Source organism: Ostrea edulis, chromosome 2 (genome assembly GCF_947568905.1).
Source record: "Ostrea edulis chromosome 2, xbOstEdul1.1, whole genome shotgun sequence".
NCBI lineage: Eukaryota > Metazoa > Mollusca > Bivalvia > Ostreida > Ostreidae > Ostrea > Ostrea edulis.
The window spans coordinates 89194471-89215190 of record NC_079165.1 but is presented as its reverse complement, the minus strand read 5'-3'; the positions used below and the strand labels follow the sequence as shown (position 1 = coordinate 89215190).

At 32.5% G+C, this 20720-nt stretch overlaps 2 protein-coding genes and 1 long non-coding RNA gene across 3 annotated transcripts; 2 read left to right on the top strand and 1 right to left on the bottom strand.

The window, feature by feature from the left end:
- The first annotated feature begins 96 nt into the window (after positions 1 to 96).
- LOC125680117 (uncharacterized) lies at positions 97 to 6322 on the top strand. The gene is made up of 13 exons (XM_048919556.2): positions 97 to 174; positions 1470 to 1535; positions 1916 to 1994; positions 2607 to 2702; positions 3173 to 3292; positions 3701 to 3775; positions 4060 to 4130; positions 4247 to 4303; positions 4738 to 4779; positions 4929 to 5077; positions 5275 to 5341; positions 5456 to 5576; positions 6249 to 6322. Exons 1-13 carry the CDS (start codon positions 97 to 99, stop codon positions 6320 to 6322), a joined length of 1095 nt encoding a protein of 364 aa, XP_048775513.1.
- Positions 6019 to 8884, top strand: LOC125680773 (sentrin-specific protease 5-like). The gene is made up of 5 exons (XM_048920536.2): positions 6019 to 6636; positions 6809 to 6907; positions 7724 to 7807; positions 8208 to 8324; positions 8709 to 8884. Exons 2-5 carry the CDS (start codon positions 6822 to 6824, stop codon positions 8812 to 8814), a joined length of 393 nt encoding a protein of 130 aa, XP_048776493.1. The 5' UTR covers positions 6019 to 6636; positions 6809 to 6821; the 3' UTR covers positions 8815 to 8884.
- Positions 8885 to 10295: 1411 nt separating this feature from the next.
- LOC130051961 (uncharacterized) lies at positions 10296 to 11794 on the bottom strand. Its single transcript, XR_008800246.1, has 3 exons — positions 11656 to 11794; positions 11449 to 11555; positions 10296 to 10389 (listed from the first exon to the last, which is right to left on the bottom strand). It is a non-coding gene; the product is annotated as an uncharacterized LOC130051961 (long non-coding RNA).
- Between the last annotated feature and the right edge of the window lie 8926 nt (positions 11795 to 20720).

Below are 20720 nucleotides of genomic sequence, written 5' to 3'. Positions count from 1 at the left end.
CAAAACATGCGACACGTGAGGTATTTATAGTCCCAGTTAACGGGATTTAACTGAACTGAAAAAGTCCCAGTTACTGGTCGTAAGTATGCAATAGGCATGCGCCAGATCAAGACCGCAGAAAACAATATGGCAGCGATGGATTGTAACGTGGTTGATGCGCCTCGAGAGAAATATGTACGTTAAATAAGTAAAGTAATCGATGACAAGTAAATATTTCCAGTTTTATCAAATGTCCACTTATAAACTGGATATGAATTCTCATTTTGAAACGTTTGGTAGCATATGTGATCTATATAAACCAGTTATTAATAGGTTATTGTCTTTAGGAAATTCGGATTAGAAAGTGCCGGCTACTAGTTTATTCTTTGAAAATTTATGCATTATCATAGTTGTATATGGATAAGAATACATGTAACTTGAATATATCATACCTTTGGAAATCACATGTATTTGGTAGCATATGTGATCTATTTAAACCAGTTATTACTAGGTTTTTATTTTTAGGAAATTCGGATTAGAAAGTGCCGGCTACTAGTTTATTCTTCTGTAAAAATTTATGCATTATCCCACAGGAACAATAATATGTTGACGGTGCTACCGTTTGAGCAAGCGTAACATCAAATATGAACATATTTTGTAATGCTCATGCTTTGATCAGGTTCAATTTAAATAATATCTATTTGCCAAATACTCAGTACATGCGTATGAATGAAATTAGGTAGCTGAAACAGCCCGTTTCATCATCTTAGCCTGCCTTTCATAAACTTTGCATTTCGTTAAACATTACGCCTAATGGTGCACTGAATTTTCGAGGTAGGAGGCCGCAGATCAACGGAAGTTCACATTCGTTGGCCATTTTTGACAAGGGACTTCTGGGATTGGCGTGAAAAATATTCTTGTTAAAGGTTTAGATTTAGCTCGGATAATTTCGCGCGCTTTAGTAATTAGAGCTCGGAGTACAAGCTAGTGCTTCGGTAAGACCATGGAACATTGATTGTCAAGATTGGAAATATACAGCATTTATGCTAGTCATCTCTTGTACTCAAAACACTTGATGTCACAAATAAAAAGTTTGGTATGTCAGCTTGAATGAACAGTGGATTGGTCACAGCATGCAGAAGTTCTTTCTAGTAGTCTAAATATGTAGAATACTAAGCTAAATTATTTAAAACGTTTTACGGTGTGAACGTTTCTTTCAAGATATATTATAAGCAATAATACAAAAACTTATTTTGAGAAAGCTTGTCTAAATAAAACATTTAGAAACAATCCAACCGCTACCACCATGTTGATAATGTAGTTAAATGAGCGGCTAGGCGAGGAAAATAAAATAAGCAGTAACTTTCATGCTTTATTGGTACATTGACATCAGCAAGAACCAGTTCTTATTAGATAATATAAAAAGACAAGACAAAATAATAAATGGTACTTTCCAAACACTTTATTTATTTTATTTTTAATGAATGTAGGTTAGAAAAGAAGAAGAGAAAATCAGGAGGAGAAGAAGAGAAAAATTGAAAAGACTTTCAAATAAGGTAAATTGATGAGCCATTTATTGATTATGTTAAAAAGAAATTTATAGTTTCACTTTCAATGCCATCAATGATTACAATGCCAGTTTCTTTCTCAAGAAGTGAAATATGATTTATGCTTGAACAATATATTGATGTGATATCAACAAAGAAAGTTAATTACAAATGCTAACTGATCAAACCATAGTCCATAACAAAATGTGAAATGTACCTATGACACACATCAAAACAAGAGACAGTTATTTCATAGATGTCAAGAAAAATGTCAAAAAGAAACAGAAAAAATTTTGCTTACATTTGAACAGGTTGATAGTAACAAGATTTCTTTCAGACTTGTTTCAAATTTTGGACATGTTTTGTCAGAATTTAGTTTTAACTTTTAGATCAAGGAAATTATGGAGGAGGAACCTGACATTCCCATTATGTTTTTGTATACAATGAATGGGAAGACGGAGGGACAGGGTACTATGTTGTCTTGTTTAGTGTTTTTACTATTAACTGTTCATTATCATTGCTTAAAAATAAAGTATTAATTTTATTTCCAATTTGATATTAATTTTTTGCTCACCTGAGCTGAAGCACACAGTATTCTTTTTGTACCATGACTTCTGATGGCTGGGAAGGATGATGGTAGGGATTTTAACATCAGTTGTGTTTGGGGAAACTTTCCAAAATGTGTTCAAGAACCATAGGGGTGCAGATTGTTGAATCTGTATGCAAGTATCCTCACTTACTTTAATCAAAGATTTGTTTATAGCATGATCCAACCCTTGGTTGCATGTTGAGGTAACAGATTTCCAAGACACACTAGGGTATTTTTTGTTTAATTTATGTGCGATCAACCTCATAAACTGTAATATCAAAAAAATTTCACTCCTTGCTTTTAAGTCTTCAGGTGAGCAATGTGGCCCATGGGCCTGTTGCTTATGTTACTTTGTGTTGTATTTCAATTTTGTTAATTGTTGCATAACACACTTTTGCTTAATATGTTTCCTGTGCTTGCTTCTATGAAGTAAAATGGAATATTCTGTCATAGAGTCCTTAGCTAAATAGATTTGATATTTTATTTTTAAGTCTCACCATGGTTGCGGGACATATGTCATGATGTTGCGAAGCAAATGACCTCTGCCAGCATGGAGCACCATGCTGAAATGTTGCTATCTTCTAAAGGTATTTCTCTTTTCTATCATTTATTTACCGATATTGACCTGGAGTTTACATAAATGTTTAGCTAACCTGGCTCAAATTAACTCTTATGATCAAAGTTTTTCTGAGTTATATAAATTTTACTGCAATTAGTGAAACATTATCAAATATTTTTGAAATTTAATGTAAAGGTGGGTCCACATGATTGCACAATTCTAGTATTAGCAAGGTGATTCCATTGAGTATTGTGGACTATGTCAAAATCTTAATCCAATGATTGGTAGTCTGTATTTTCTTTGATCTGTTTTCTTTTTTTTCTCTCTTGAAATTTGCTGTATATGAATTTGAAAAAAATTTGATTATGTTACATTTTCACACCTACAATACTTTTGAAATTTGAATATTAACTAAAGAATATCAACTCTCTCTTTCCCTCCCTCTTTATTTCTCAACCTGTAGAATTAGTAGGCTTATATGGTTATAATGATCAATAGAGTATCGAACACCAACTCCAGAAGAAGACTGGAGGGCTTTGTTGTCAGTAAATGCAGAAAGTACTCCAGAGTCAGTGCTGCGGAGATTACTGCCTCTTGTTCTGAGAGGGATATTGAAAGGTACAGTATATAGCTAGAAATTTGTTGATCAAGAAATGAAGTATTTAAAATATTGTATGTGAACAAACCTGCTTATAATATATACATGTATTATAAAACTTTGTCTTTCAATGAGCTTACTCTGAGGAAACAATATATTTGGGTTATTTTGGTCTATCCTCCTTTTTCTTTTACTCTTTTAATAATGCCTGTTACGCACACTCATCCACAGATCTAATACTAATATAAAACATGCTTACATTGAAGTGTCGGAGACAATTCAAATTTCTTTTGAATCATTAGTTATTTTCATCTATGAGGGAGATGAAAATCACTTATTGTTTTTCATATAAGCTTGCTAGCTATTACTGTTTTGACTGTTTTATATGTTTCCTTTATGAATTATTATCTCAGTCTGTTCTTACATAGCAAAATGTATTTGGAAGTGTAAGAAACCAGAGGGCTGGCCTGATGATGTGAATTTCCAGGACCCAAATAGAACCAGTAAGAATTAACGTATTAAATGTTACCAATTAATCTATCAAGATGAAGCTACATTTTTCGTTTATTATGTACCGGTAGTGATCATAATTCTGTGGATTGTATGTGCTGAAAATAAATGACATAGTCTATCGATAGTTAAACACTAATAAGAACTTGATCAGGACATAATGGTATAAATGGACTGATTTTAACCAGTGCATCTATTTTTAAATCCTTTATAATGTATTTAGTTGCAAAATACTCTAACATTTATGGTCCGATGGGTCTCTTTATTTGATTTATAGTCAATAATCACAAAATATCAGCAGAAGAATTGCGACGGGTGTTCATTTGTTTGCAGACATCACATAATATAGTAAGTAATTTTCAAAGAATAATTCTGATGAAGAAATAAAAAGATACATTTATATACATCATTTGATTTGGATAATGATTTATGTCAATCACATATATTTTTCTGAATGAAAAAAGGACATTGAGCAAGGGAATGGAGAGAATCCAGAGGATGCCTCTGTCTACTTAGAAAAGGTACTTCAGTATTTGACAAATCTTCCTTTATCTTAAGTGGATAATGCTGTGTTACTTAGACAGCAGAGGTAGTATTAAAAAATGAGTATACTTTTATCTAGACTGTAGATTAGATTAATGATGGACAACACACCTTTATAATAGCCAGCTTTCTTTTGAAACATCAACAGCAAAATAAATATCAGTAACCTCTTTCTTTTCCTTCTACTCTATTATTACTGATGGAAAATATCATAATGTTAACTCTGTTCAAAAATTTGAAAGTAATGACTTTTGCCTCTGATAGACCAAACTCATGTCTGGTAAAGATTCAAAGGTACATGTATAGGGATAAGTTGTAATCAGCAGAAGTACCCGGATAAAGAAAAAAATGCATGATATTTTCAATACACAATTTCTTCTGTATTTAAATTTTACATGTCTTTTTTCTTAAGGAGAACCTTTCAACATACACCATTGAAAGACTTCTGAACAAAGTAACATTTGAATTTCATAATTTATAGTGAATTTATGGGAATGCAATTTGTTAATATTGAATATATGATTTGATTGATTAATTATATGATAAAGTTAGATTTAAAATGAAAAGTTTGATATGCATATACGTCTTTGACCTACACTGTAGGGGAAGTTCAGTGACGTTCAGTCGAAATTGTTAAAGAGCAATGCACCTGATGTAGTTGCATCCATTGTCACAACACATTACACCACTAAAATGGTGAGGGAAGGCTTTTCATCCCCCAAAACCTTTCCATTGACTTTGGTTCAACCCAGGTATATATACCAAGTGAATTTTATATGCAGCTATTGAGTGTGCATTAATACTGGTTGTTGTATTTTGTTGTGTGCTGCACATTTATTATGTATTAAACATGTCTGTTTTAATATAGTACTATCAAAAGAGAAGGGTGGGCAACCCTGATAGGGTGCAGTACCATTGAAGAATGCGTAAATATGTATGCTCCATGCAGCCCAGCCCATCTGGATCTTCTGTGCAAGGTCCATGGGCAGATCCACATTGACCATTATGTGCAACAGGTTGTTTTTTTTAGGAATATTAATTTTTATTTTGAAACATAAAATGTTCCATTTGAGTTTTGAATTTTTTATAAGGTAAGTCAATTTTTATCCAAATTCTGTACTTTTAAATAGTATGAGCGCATAATACGGAGTGATAGCCTGGGGGAAGTTGAGGAGATTTACAAACTCTTAGATATAAGGGGAAATTCTGACATCAATAAGAGTTTTGAAGAAGCCTTGATGGAACCTAAGGGTAAAGATTACAATGAAGTTAATGAAATGTTATTGTGCCAATTCAGTTTTAAAGTCTTTTACATAGCTTGTGTCACCATCTAGTCCTTGAAAATTCCTTCATTTCATACTGAGTTTCAGATTTCTGTTAAATTTCTGATACATAAGTAATGTATTTTTATTTTATATTTAGCATGCTTTCCTTTTGTCTTGTTTGTTTCTGCTCTTTATGCTCTGTGTGGTTCATATTAGGACACTTCAGGATGCTGTTATTAGCAGGCTGTCTCGAGTGCAACATTTCCCTGCATGTTAATGAAACTGAAATAAAATTCCCACCCTGTCCTTGCCTGCACTCTGCAAGAACTACTTTGACCATTTTCTCCATAGATGGTCATTTCAATTTGTCTGTGCCAGTTTCCACGATTGCAGGTGATTGTTTTCTTTATCAAAAGTGCCATTTCGTTTGCAAATTTTTTGTTATGCATACATGTTTGCAATGAAATAGTTCTTTTGTTTACCGTACTACAGCAGATGAAGAACCAAGTAGAACAGGGAAGGAAAAACAATATGCATATTGACTGCATACTTACTCTCTGCTTTTACTAACCTCTTTTAACATGTCTAAGTGTTATTCTAATGATATGCACTTCACTCAGATGCAGTTTGAATGATAAAAATCATATACTTATTAAAGGATATAAAAGTGCCAGCAAACCTGTGATTGAGTTGGAGAGATACAGACTCCCAGGAATGGAGAAAAGAGTGTGAGGATCTTTCTGGGTGTTTCTATATTGTTTTGAGTTTTTTAGTTGCTTTCAAATACTTCCTTCACATTTATTTGTTGTTGTTGGGTTTTTTTTCAATTCATTTTGATGGTTATGAATTCCTATTTTTTCCTAAGTTAGATTTGGATTAACTGAAATCTCTCTCTGATTGCTTTGCTGTATCATAATATTCATGTTGATGATTCAGTAAAAACTCCATAATAAGGAATACTTTATGGAATGATTTGAAAATCCTCTGCCATAACATTGAGAACCAGTGTTATTGGATGCAACTGCAACACTAAACAGATGACATGGGTAATCTTTACATCTCTAAGATCTACAAATACAAAATGAAATGTGTGGAGTATGCATGTACATATATAAAAGATAAGATGCTAAACCATCTCATTTCACAAAACAATGAATCAGTTTTATATGATAGATAAATTACTTAATATATACATGTAGATGATTGTTTTACTTGTAGTCATAGAGTAGAAATGGGGATTGACTTATATGAAGTTGACATCCGGTCACTCAACCCTATGAGGTGGCTGACAGATGCTGTTATAGATGTTGTAGCAAGGTAATAATATGAGTCACGGATCTATTGGACATTCAAAATGATTCCCAAAGTACTTTTTGTTTCTGTCCAAAATCTAGTGAACGCTTATCTTGTATGGTTTATCAGATAGACATGAAACTTTGTACAATGCTTCATTGACATTTGTAGATGTGCATATTGTCAGAACAAGGTTATTCCATTGTTATCCTTAAATTTTAGTGGATCTAGGAAAGATGAATGGTGTAAAATAGCTTGTGAACACTTCTCCTATATGGGTTATCCGATTTACTTAAAATTTTGTACAATACTTCATTATCATTTAATCATCTTGACATTGTTCTTATCCAGGGATCTGATATATTCCTATATTTTACTTTGGATCAAAGTGGAGTGTTTTATAGCTTCTTTTTTTCATGTACAAGGGTATGTTTCACTTTCCTACAGGTACTTCAGTATGTACAAGAATGATGTTGGTCATATCAATGTTGAATCTTTTCTCCATCTTTTTCTCAATGCACAAAGTGCAGTTTATAGTGTCTGTTGTCCTACTTACTGCATTGTGTCACATCCAACAGGAATATATTTACTTTAGGGGTTGGAATCTGAACCATTAATCAGAAAATTATGGGGGTTGGGATGGCCCTTGGACACTTGCTCAACAGAATACTCAATGCATCTTGATTTATGCATCAGGAATATATATGGTTTAGTGTACTGTATATTATATGGTAACTATATTCATTAAAAAGCAAAGACTTGCATGTAATTATTACTGTCTTATGATGACATCTAGTTTAAATCTGTAGAACTCCTCTTATTGTATTGTTTGATTTGTAGAAGAATGAAAGAACAAATCCCCTCAAAGAATGTGTACATCTTAGAAACATTCTTTGCACAGAAATTGCTTGTCAAAGGAAAGCTGTAAGTTGTTATAAGTATTATGTAGCACATATTCTAAGAATACCCAAAATTGAAAACCATGTGCCAGAAGCCTTCTTGTCTTACATATACTTTTTTGATTACCCGTTAAGAATGGGGATTACTTTACACAAATACGTTTGCTCATGTACAAATGATATAAGAAAATATAATCTCAAACTTTGTAATTATATGAATTATATTTGAGAATGAACTCTGCAGGATAAGACAAAATATGATAATCTAGTTTGGGATTTTAATCAGGGTCTCCTGAGTCTTTTGTCAGGTAGCACTAATATTTGGGCCTATGTTTTAATGTCACATATAGCTATTAAGAAATATTATTCTCTGAATATTGAAAAGAAAATTTAATACATGCATAGTCTGATTTTATTGATAACAGCAACCGTAGACCCCTGGACATGACAGGATGTAATTACTTGGGGGTGGAAAATGTCCTTGCTGCTTTAGATGTGGATTTAGAGAAAGGAGCCATCCTCATTGTACCAATCAGTAACATGTATTACAGTTATTTCGTATTTGTAACAATTTTATACAGTAGGAGTTGTCCGTGGAAATGAAAGCATTTGAGTGAAAATATTAGAAAAATTCTTCAGCTGAATGTACAGTGTATAGTGAATCTGAAAATCAAATATGGTTATTTATGTACATGTGTGAAAAGTAAATTGATCAATCTCACAAATCCTATAAAGAATGCAAAGTCAAGAACAGGGCAAACACGTACCCCTATAATATTGATTATCATTGTATGTAGATGTATGTAGTTTCATAATAGGCAGTTATGTTAGTAAAGGTGCACATATTTTGATGAAGAAATATCTTTTTCATATGCCACTTCCCAGTCTATCCTTAATGTTATATTTAATATGTCAAACATTTATAGGGTTCATTGGTATTTGGCTGTGTTATGTGCAGAGTCACGGTCCATTTACTTTCTCTGTTCCATGAATGGACGATATGAAAATGAGGGGGCATCATTGAAAGTGTAAGTAAAATGCAAATCTTTATAGCAAAACAATGACAGTATGTGAGGGTCTTAAATTTGTATAGTTTTAAACATTTATACAGCCTTATCGCTTAAAAGTATTGGACATGGTTCTAAGAAACCTGCTATATGATTGATATTAATGGAATGTTGATAGGAAAAAATAATTTAGAAATCAGTCAAAAACGTGTGTTTGGAAGTTTTTGTTATTGGAGCGAAATCGCTCTTTCCTTGAAAATTAAAAAAATAATTTTGAAGTTCAAAACACAACACTAGTATGTAAGGCCATTTTACCGTTTGTCTATCACAAAGTCTTGTGATTGCTTCTCATCCAATATAACATATCAGATAGACTTGAAACTTTATACAATGCTTCATTGCCAGTTGTAGATGTTTGTGTATTGTCGGAATGAAATCATGTGTAAGTGAATCATCATCTATTGCTATACAAAGTCACATACCTGTACGGAATGTGCAATACATTATCAGATGCCATCTGTTGTAGGTTGTTGGTCCAGGTTTTTAAATTTTTTCTGTGGGCTAATGTGGTGGCATCCATAATCAATCTATCTGGTGCTGACCCACATTGTATACATCTGAATCCCTCCTCAAAATTGATGGTGGAGCAGAGCTTCTCCAAGAAGCCATACCATGCAAATTTGAAATGTGCATATGAAAAGGTTTGCTGGAACTTCTTGTCATTTCCCCTCTCATGGTTGTCTTTCAGTGACAAGAAGTATGTGTATAGAGTTGTTCTATTTAAACGTTAAAAAAAAGTTAACATGTTAAACTTTTTCACATTTAGAAATGGATGGTAGAATTTAAAACATAAAAAAAATGTGGAAAGTATTGTTGTTATGCGTGACATATACACAATTTTCCAGTGTCCTAGTATTGTACATCAGTTTATCATTCGATATCCACTAGAGTTACAGACATTTTTATTTCTTTGTCCAAAATTCCAGGGAGTGGGTGGTGGTGGTGTTGCTTAAGGTAATTGACAAATGTGCTGAATATTATCTAAAAATACTCTCATAGTTACATGTAACTCCTACTCTTATTCATTCATGTACTATATATGGACTGTCGACATAGAAATAACCACCTGTTTCGGGTGAACAAGTCCATAAACCCAAATAGGACTTCATAAGCGATGAGAGTGTGGCTTGTATGGAATATGCAATGCTCCAGTCCATCATACCGTAGTACACCAGTACACATTACATTACTGCATTTTCTTTCACCAACTGTAATACATAGCACATTATATATTGTGTTAGCACTATATATTATATATACTCATTCGTTAAAATTTTTGCTTTGTGTAAATGTAAAAAAAAAAAAAATTAAAGTAACTTGAAATACTTACATGTAAATGATTTTAAGTTTGGTTGAATTTTGTATTTGCTTGTACATATCTTTAAATTTTGTCTGTTTCAAAGAGCTTGTGTACCTCAAGTTTTTTATCTTCTTGTGCAAATTCTCTCAATACAAATTTATTGAAATAGCTGCCAATAGGGGTAAATCCTTTGTATATCAGCAGCTGCTGCATGTAGCTTTGAAGTGGTGTTGAATAGCTCTGTGAAATAGAAAAAAAATTGATTAGAAAAGGTTTTTTGAAAAGGGAACCGTTTTGCCAGAATGTTCTGCAAACATGATAGGATTGTAACTGAATAAGATAAGGATCTTCAAATATATATTTTAAAGGAGTACGTAGCCATTTGGCAATGTACATTTGATGGTGATCTTTAAAGGTACCATTGTACATATTTGAAAGGGGCATGGACACAGTGTGCTCTAAATTTTTTACAATTTGTTTTCCCAGTTAGTTTTACTGTTTACAATGCTTAACTATATATACATGTATATTAAAGGTAAAAGTACTGCAAAAATAAGAAGAAACAGAACAAAAATTGTTTGCATAAATATGTTTGAAGCAAAATGAGATATGACAAACACTAGAAACTGTTTAATTGTGATCAGAATTAACATGTAATTTGAAAAATCAGCTTTAAAAAAATTTCTAGTATTTTAAAAGTTGTATGGTCTGAATTTCGACAATTTTTTTCTGCCTTGTAAAAACATTGTTAAATCATTGCACGTACTTATTTATGAGGCTTTACGGCATGTCATACGTTACTTCACCTGTTTTAACTAGAATTATGTGATTTTAAGTCAGTGTTTACAAACAATATTCACTCGGCCAATTTAAGTTGGTCACGTGACCAGTTCAGACTTTTAGATCATCGGTGATCTTATCTGTGTAAAGCTATGTATTTGGTTACAACAGTACCGTGCCATAAGTTTAAGACAAATGAAATATCAAATACCTCAGTAATTCATTATTTCATGCTTTTTCAGCCATTTAGACAGTTGTCTTTATTATATTTTTATACCTCATGTTGGGATTCCCAACCATTTACTTTTTAAATAATCTTTTCACTGTTTTCTTTTGCATGCAAATGTTTTCAAGCATTAAGGGAAAGTTAATAACTTTAAAATTTTATTAATCTGCTTTAAAGTAATTATGTACAAAAAGTAATTAGAAATAGCTTAGTTAAGCATTGTAAACATTAAAAATGAAAAAGTAAAATTTGAAAATTTTCAGCTCGAATTGTGTCCATGCCCGTTTACTAACCTCAAAAGAGCTAGGTACTGTTGCAATTTGTTCAAGTTGACAATCTGCTGCAGCATTGATGTGCATGGTGTTATCCCCCTCATTCTTGTTTTTGCACTCTCTCTTGGCTATAAGTGTATAGAAAGGTATGATGGGAATGTCATTTTAGCATGTAATGAATTAAATTCAAAAAATGTTTCCATCAGAAATTCTTATGGGAATACATACATTGCCGTGGAACTCCCCTGATTTTCCTTTTCAGTTTGGGTATTTTAGAAAGGTCCACTTTACTCTCATTGTTTAATATAACATCCTTTGATAAAGGACTTGCTGTAAAGAATAGATTTAATTAAAAATTTGAAAATTTTGGTACTTTAGTCCACATGTGGACTACATCATATTTTTTATGTCACCTGATTCACTCAGGTGACCTATTGCTATTGCTCTGCGTCTGGCTTCGTCCGTTAACAACTTCATCCCAGAAACTACTGGGCCAATCTTGACTAAATTTGGTATGTAGCATCTGTAGGTGAAGGAGACCGGAAATTATTGCTATTGAAACTAAATGGATATTTAGATAGAGCATGTATTCCTATACCAAAATTGTAAATTTGATGATCCCAGGTGTAAGGGTTTTGGGGCCAATTTGGTCAGTTATTAAATGTGAGCAATATATATTTTTAACTTCTTCATGATAACTATCATTCCAATTCTATTCAAATTTGGTATGAAGCATCTTTGGAACAAGGGGATATAAAATGTAAAATGGGGCCAAACTTAGTATATAGTATTTATGTATAAGTTTGCCGATACTGTATGAAAACTAAACCCGTGGGCCTCTTGTCATTCTTCCCAACAATCATTGTACCCGTTTTTAAAGGGGCATGGACAGGATGTTAGCAGAAAAATTTCAAATGTCATTTTCCCATTTGTATTGTTTACAATGCTTAATTGAAGTATGTCTAATTGTCAACCAAGATTTGAATATCAGTTGTTGAGTTACAAGTGAGATACAGCATTTACAAATTTTTGTATACATTGAAATTGCCCACTAGAAAATATGTTTAAAACAAAATGAGATGTGTCAAACACTAGAAACTGTTTTATAATTATATTTAGAATTGACTTGTAATTTGAAAAATTTCTATATGGTAACTCACTACACTAAAGCTTATACTCTGTATAACACCACGTTACAAGATGGCGATTTAAATGTTTTGTGAAATTATTTGTATCGATTGATGTGTTTGTCTATCATTGTAGCTCAGTAGTTAAAGCATTGGGCTGGTGAACTGCAGATCTCAAGTTCAAATCCTGCAGTCTTTTGTTCATATGTGTTGAAATAATTTTTTTAATTTTTTTTTTAATCCAAATTTGTATATTTTTTGTCTTTTTGGCATATATACTTATTGTATATCTTATAATTAAATCAATTCGTACTGATTTGAGAAACTGTTTCTGGCTGAAGTGAGCCACCTTAAACGAAATTTTTACTAGTATATTTAACCTACATGTATGTAGACAAACATGGCACGAGCCTGGTTTACTTAACAAAGAATTGTGAGCTCTGTATCTCCCATGTACCTCGAGAACTGACATTCAAATATTTGCTGACCATTAGAAATAACTTATTGCAACATTCTATACATTAAAACTGAAAAAACAAATTTTGTAATTTTTTATCTAAAATTGTGTCCATGCCCCATTAACATATGTGGGTGAAGGGAATTTATGTTTGTTGAAATGAAGGTTAATTGTTTAAAGATATGGATGCTTGGGTTAATATAGAGTCTGTACATTTTTTGGTTCACCTGAGCTGAAGGTATGTTGAAGCCACAATTGGGGATCAATGCGAATATGTAAAGAAAATCTTTTTCTCAAGAATCACTGGGCTAGAATATGAAAGCAGAGTAGATTAAAATTTGTTCAGATCATGGCCCCTTGGGGGTAAGGTGGTGTAACAATAGGGGATCAAAGTTTTACATGCCAATATAGAGGAAATCTTCTCCAGAACCACTGGGCATATGTTAATTAATGAATTTGTTGTCAGGTTTAATAATTAAGTTTGATAATTAATGAATTTTCAGTTGTTTGAAAAGTTATTCCTGAACCAAGCTGCCTGTACTGTATAATGGTAGTTTTGCTCAAGCTTGTTTATTGCTAGGGACTGCTGCTCAGGTGAACGATATTTTGTATAGGCTGTTGTGTGTGTTTGTAGAAAATAGGCTGTATTTGTTTGACTTAACTGTTATTTGGTTTAGATGATACGTGTATTTGTGTTGTATAGATATATGTATATCGTCAAGATAAATTGATTTCATATTCACCTTGGCCACTACTACATAAAAGCGATGGATTTTATATAAAATCTCTGATTAGTTCATTTAAACATTATTGTCAATATGGTTAGTAATTGAATTATTATTGTATCGAATTCATTATAAGATCCACCTTGCACTTTTATGTCCTTTTTAGGACATACATGTATGCAATTCTCTTTACAAATGATTCAGAAAACAAAAGTATTGGGATATTATGTGAATATTTGTTTTATTTGCAACCAAAGTACTTTTTTATTCTTAGACTTTCAATTATTTTAATTTTGAATGTTGGCAGGGTTTTTTAGCTTGCATAAGCCCTCAGTGAATTTTGTATGTTGTCTTCTCTTTATCCACTTTTCACATCTTCTTCAGAACCACTTTGCCAATTTCACTTTGCTCATTACAGTAAAATATTAATTACTGGCTTGTTTAAGCACTTCATATGAAGCATGATTTCACCATCGAAAGAGTGACACAAGATCCTAATTATTTTATATGAATTTTTATTTTCCCCCGGAATGATAAAAAAAGGTGTTTTGTTTGCAAATAAGATGTTCTAAAGTCCAAATTTCTAAGTGATTTGATGCTAATTGTTTGCATTTTTCATCAAGAAATTAGTTTTCTTTATAAATTCATTTAATTTGTAAACCTACATCAACAAAATGCAGTTTTCTGATTACAATGTTCTCGATGACAATTTTTTTTTTAAATTCCGATTGGGCTTGGTTCAAAATTGAAAATTTTTTCGCTTGGGGCTAGCTGTAATTGAGGCTATATATACTTTTTGGTTAACTTTATTGTTATTTAATATTTATTTGTATGTTAGATATTCAGAGGAAATTTATTGTCAATGATTTGTTGGAAAATTTATCCTTGGAAACATGACCATTGAAAATTAAATTAATTATTGAGTATGCATGTCTTTTGTTTTGACTTCTGTAGAAGATATCTTTAATTGTGATGTGAGTATGGATAATAAAAAGCTGCATTGTGTATCATGAAAAGCTGTGCACAATGCCTTGTGAAAAGCAATGTGTATCATAAAAGGCACTGTGTATCACAAAAAGATGTGCACTATTGTGAGAAGCTGCACTGTGTATCATGAAATAGCTAGTGTGTATCATATGTAAAGCTTCATTGTTTTGTGAAAAGCTGTTCACTGTATCATGTAAAGCTGCAGTGCATGTGTATCTTGAAAGCTGTGCACAATGTGTATTTCCGAAAAGCATTGCATCATGAAAAGCAGTATTTATCATGAAAAGATGTGCACAATGTGTATCGTGAAAAGCAGCAGCGTGCATCTTAATTTTTCAGCTCATTTTTAAGATTGGCCTTCTACTGGTATAATAAAAGGTATATTATCTTGTTTGTCATATTGGTATCATCATGTGATATGTGAATTCATTCAATACATTTTATCATACGGGTAGAAGGCCAATCTTTAAAGCTGGGGGGGGGGGGGGGGGGGGAGCGATTGTTGTCGGTTCCTTTTTATTTCCGTGCAGTATCACGGGTAGTGTCAATACTAGTGGGCCCCCTTCCAGGTATCTGGCTGGCTGGCTGGCTGCATGCATGGCAGATCTCGCCTCAGATCTCCATTCTTTCCGGTCATGAGGGTTGGCAGTTGAGAGCTTCCATACTCTTCGATCTTTCTCCGTCAGCTCTCTCCAAGATAACATTGGCCGACCAACTCTTGCATAAATCAAGAGTTGAGATAGACAGGGAATCATCAAAAGGGGGGGGGGGATTAGTACCCATACTCCAGATGCCTGTGGTACACACGGGTTCATTAAAGATGAGTTACATTTTTTATATGACTGCTTCATGTAGAAAGATATAAGAAAGAAATATTACCCTTTGAACATCTACAATTCAGACTATGATATATCAAAGGAAAACCATTGTAAAGTACTAAGCAACCCTGTCAATGTAGTTCATGCTAGAAGGTTTTGTGAATTTTTACATGAATGTTTTGAATTGCGCACCAAAAGTAGAGTGCTATAACTACAGTTACGTAATATGCAATACTAAATTGCACACATAGTCTAATATCACGGTATATACTTGTATTTACAGATATGTAAATAAACTGTTAGTAATTAGTTTATTGTCATTATATAGGCCCTATTTCATATTGTGTAACATGATTGTATGCCAACATGCTTGGTGAATCAATAAATAATTGAATTGAATTAAGGGGGGGGGGGGGGGGGGGGGGGGGGTAGTACCCATACTTAAGATGTCTGTGATACGCACGGGTTCATTTTGTCATAGGCATACCTTTATTCATTATATCGAGTAGATATCATTCCACCATATTTCAAATCGTGAAGAAAGACAACTCATATTTTTTATGAATATAAATTTAATATAATTATTCATATGAATTATAATCACAAAATTCTCACGTAGAACACACCGTTAATGATAAGGTGGGTGTAGATAATTTATATATATAAACACAAACACAGTATAATAAACATGATAAATGACTGTTTCAATCAATAAAAGAGACATATTGTATTCCGTGCGGATGTGTCCAACCAGTTACTGGGACATATTGAGATCGGTTAAATCCCATTAACCGGGATGGTATATACCTCGACACGTGCACGAAATAAAATTTGAAACTGCTTACACAAGTATCTTCGTATAATCAAACAATGGATAAACTAAGGTTCTAAATGTGTGTTTTCTCTATTTAAGTCCTGTATTGTATAGTGATTTTAATCATATACAGCTATACAGTGCACCATCTATATATTGGCAACTTTAAAGATACATATGTACCGCTTCAGCATAAATTATTAAGTCTGATTTACGGTAATAACTTTGCTTGTAATTATATGATTAGATTATATAATATCTATGTTTTAAGCATGTGAATCCCAAAACATCGTGAAGTCCTCAAATTCAATACCTATTAATACAACTCAGTTAATTCTCGGCACTCTTCGGAAGGTAAAATTTGCATATGATCGTACTGAGCGCGCATCTTTACATGTGACCGCAGCGGAAGAGAAAAATGATCAAGACCAATTTGAGCAATATAAGGCAGGGATGGCAATATAACGAATTCATTACTGACAATTGACTGAGCAGTCAAAAGAAATTCAATTCTGTAAATTTATTTGGGCTCCTTTCTGTATAAACATTTAGATAATCTTGAGTTTAATTATTGTAATTAATCTGACCACCGGGATATCTTGACCAGCCTGTCACACTTCACTCCACTGCTCTCGAAGTACAGCTAGGTGTGACTACCATTGGGTGTTAGGTAGTTGGCATTATTATGGAGGGTAAACTCTATATGATTTGACCATTTGTTTGTGAAAATCAGTGGCATATGGTATCAAGCCCTAGAACTTCATTCCATGAGATGAGTACACTTCGAATGTGCGAAATTGGTGGTGAGGAATTCAAGACCAATTCTGAATTTCGTAGGCATGTAAAAAGGAAACATCAATCAGAGAAACTGTCTTCGTTTGTGACCAGTGCAACACACGCTTTTGCACATTATAAAAGAAACATGAAGTAAAAAAAAATTGTTTTCTGAATACACGAAGTGCATACAGATAAGATAAGTTTATTCCAATTTTGGTCCCAGAGGGCATAACAGTAAGACAGTTTATAAAGAAGGAAATTCAAAAAAGAAAGAAAGTTTACAACATTAACTACAGGTTACATAGACTGCATGTGGATGCAGCATGTTGGGGAAACAAGTACATACATATATGAATTGCTATAATCATGTATATATACAAGTAGATGGACAGTATCAGTATCATACCAATATATGAATAATAAACTATAATTATTTTTGCAGTTTTAAAGCATTACTTCTTTTTCTGAAAGTTTGCACTAAATATTCACTCAATTTGACAATTACTGGTTTGTCTTCATTAATCATCAACCAAGTAAATTTGTCCTTATTTGTTAGATAGATAAAAATTTTGTTGAGCTTGTATATACCATTAAAAAACATATTTCTCTCTTCAACATAGAATGGACAATCAGTAAGGAAATGAAATTCATCTTCAACACAATTAAGGTTACATAATTCACATATTCTTTTGTTTCTTTCTAAAGAAATCTTCTGGCCAGAATTGGTTTTTGTAAATTCATATCTTCCTCTTTCAATTCGAAGGTCATGTGCACTAATTCGAAATCTACATAGAGTTTTTCTTAATTCTAGGGATTCTAAAAATATATAACTTTCCATAGTAAAGTTTTCTTTATACGAAAAATATGTTGTGAGTTTTCCTGATTTCTGACCCTCTTCACGTCGTTTTGACCAGTAAAGTAAAAATTGTTTCCGTACCTGATTCTTCATTTGTTTTTTGAAAAATGAGAATTTGAGATTTTTACAATTGGGTACCAAAATGCCAATTTTTTCCTTAAAGTAATTAATGTTTTTGTACCAACAATTTATATTATATGAATTCAGATTGATATTCTCTATATACATGTAAGCACTGTATAACAGGGATGATTCTGGGCAATTCTCAAGTCTATGCCAATATAGTATTTTAAAATACTTTGGATTATAGAGCAGAACATAGGATATCTACCCAATTTAGAGATTATTGCAATATTAGTACTTCTTTTACCGGCACCCAGTAGATGTTTACAAAACTTAATATTCAGGTTTTCTACCTCCCAATTTTTAAAGATATATAAATCTCTGTCTTTTTCCAGCATGCGTGTTGAGAGTGTTCCCCATATCTCGCAGCCATACAAGGCGATGGGTTTTACCATATGGTCAAAAAGATGCAAAAATGTTTTAATTGGTGGATCGATAGATTTGATGTCTTTATAAAGTTTGAATGAGGCCTTAAGAGCTTTATTGTATAGATCAGATTTTGCTTCCTTGAATGAACCACAGGAGGATAATATTTGTTAGTACATTCAATACGTATGTTACCGAACACAAAATTTTCTTTAATTAGGTGTCCGCTTTTATTAAAAATGACTACTTTTGTCTTAATGGTATTAATTTCTAAGCACCAATCGTTGCAATATTTTTCAAGTAAGTTTAGTTTGTTTTGTAGTCCATTTTGGTTTTCTGAAAGCAGTACAAAATCGTCCGCATATAGAAGAGAGGTGATTTTCTTTCCAGAAAGATTGATAGAGCCAATGGTTTCTTCATCCAGTAATTTGGAAAAATCGTTCAAAAATATTTGGGCTTAAGACATCACCTTGACGAACTATCTCTGGTGTATATGGAAGGGTTAACTTGTTCCCTACTTTTATGAAAATATTGTTGTGCCTATACATACTACATAATATGTTGTAGAATAAACCATTGATATTTAATTGTAGGAGTTTTAGTTTAATGCCTTCATGAATGACGGTATCAAATGCCTTGTGAAAGTCTACAAAACATGCATAGAGTCGTTTATTGCCAGTGTTAATGTATTTGTCAATTAAACATTTAACTACAAATAAATGTCCTGGTTTTTTTGAAAATCCTATTTGACTCTCGTGTATTATTTTGTTTTCAGTTAAGAATGTATCAAGCCTGCCGTTAAAAATGATATTAAAAAGTTTCGCTATGCTGTTAGTTATAGTTATTCCTCTATAGTTTTGGGGGAGCTTTGGATTATCCGATTTAAAGATGGGTGTTGTATAACCTTCTAACCATTTTTCTGGATAGATTCCTGATGTTAAGACCATATTGAATAGTTTTGAGATACAAGGATTTATATATATTTGAGCTGCTTTTATCATTTCATTTGAGATGTTGTCTAAACCAGGACTTTTACCCGACTTTAAAGTAGATATGGCCTTTTGAATTTCAGACAAAGATATCTTGAAATCCAATTTGCTAAACGACTTACAGGTCTGGCTATTTTTAAGTTTATTAATTCCGGCTTCTATAGTCTTAACTCTGTCCTTGTAATGATCTGGTAATTTAGACAGAGAAGTAAAATAGTCAAACCATGTATCCCCATCAATACACTTCTCTAAATTATCTTTTTTCCCTTCATTTTCGCGAAGCGATTTAACTAATTTCCAATATTCTTTAGGATTAGTTTCATTCATTTGATCTAGTTTATCTAGAATACCCTGCCTGAATTCTCGCTTTTTACGTTTCCGCAGCTTGGCATATTCCTTATTTAATTTGAAAAAGGAACTTCGTAAGTAAGGGTTATTGGGAAATCTTGAAAGTAAAGTTGCTTTCTCAAATAAGTATTTTCTCTTTTTTATTGGTTGTGTTTCTATGTTGTGTTTTTCTTTGTAAAGATAGTTTAGCTACTTTGTTTAGGATTTTGTGAATGTCGTTGGTGGCCTTGTTTATACTTTGTTCATTATACTCTATCGGTGTGTTTAAATAAAGCTTTATATCATTCTGAACGGTTGGATGCATGAAAATTTTTTGAAAGTTTCCTATAGATAAACTATCCCAATTGTATCGTTTGGGCATCTCCTGCATGTTGTCACATGTATACTCCCTTTCAAATGATGATAAAAGTTTCATTGAGATTTTACAATGGCAGTCAGATAAAGGTAAAAAATCAGATACATGTACATACAAGACATCTTCTAACAACTGTTCAGATACAATGAAGTAGTCTACCACACTGGAACCAGCATAATTATGACATGTAAATTTCCCATATATATCACCAAATGTTCTACCGTTGGCTATTCTAAGCTTGTTTGCAATACATAATTCTAATAATTCTTTTCCTCTACTATCTAAAGTCTTATCTCTACTGTGTCTTTCCCCAACTGCTACATCCACATCATAGGCATCGTCATTAACTGGTAGCCGTTTTATATATCCGTTTATGTACATTATGAAACGATTATTTTTACGGTATTACGCTTTGTTTTACAGAGATACTACTAATCTTTTACATTGCATTTTACACATGTTGATTTGTTATTTCATTGAAGCAGAAGTGTTCTTAATTCTTACTAGTTATTAAATATATTTCAATGTTATTGCGTTTGTATTGAACTGAT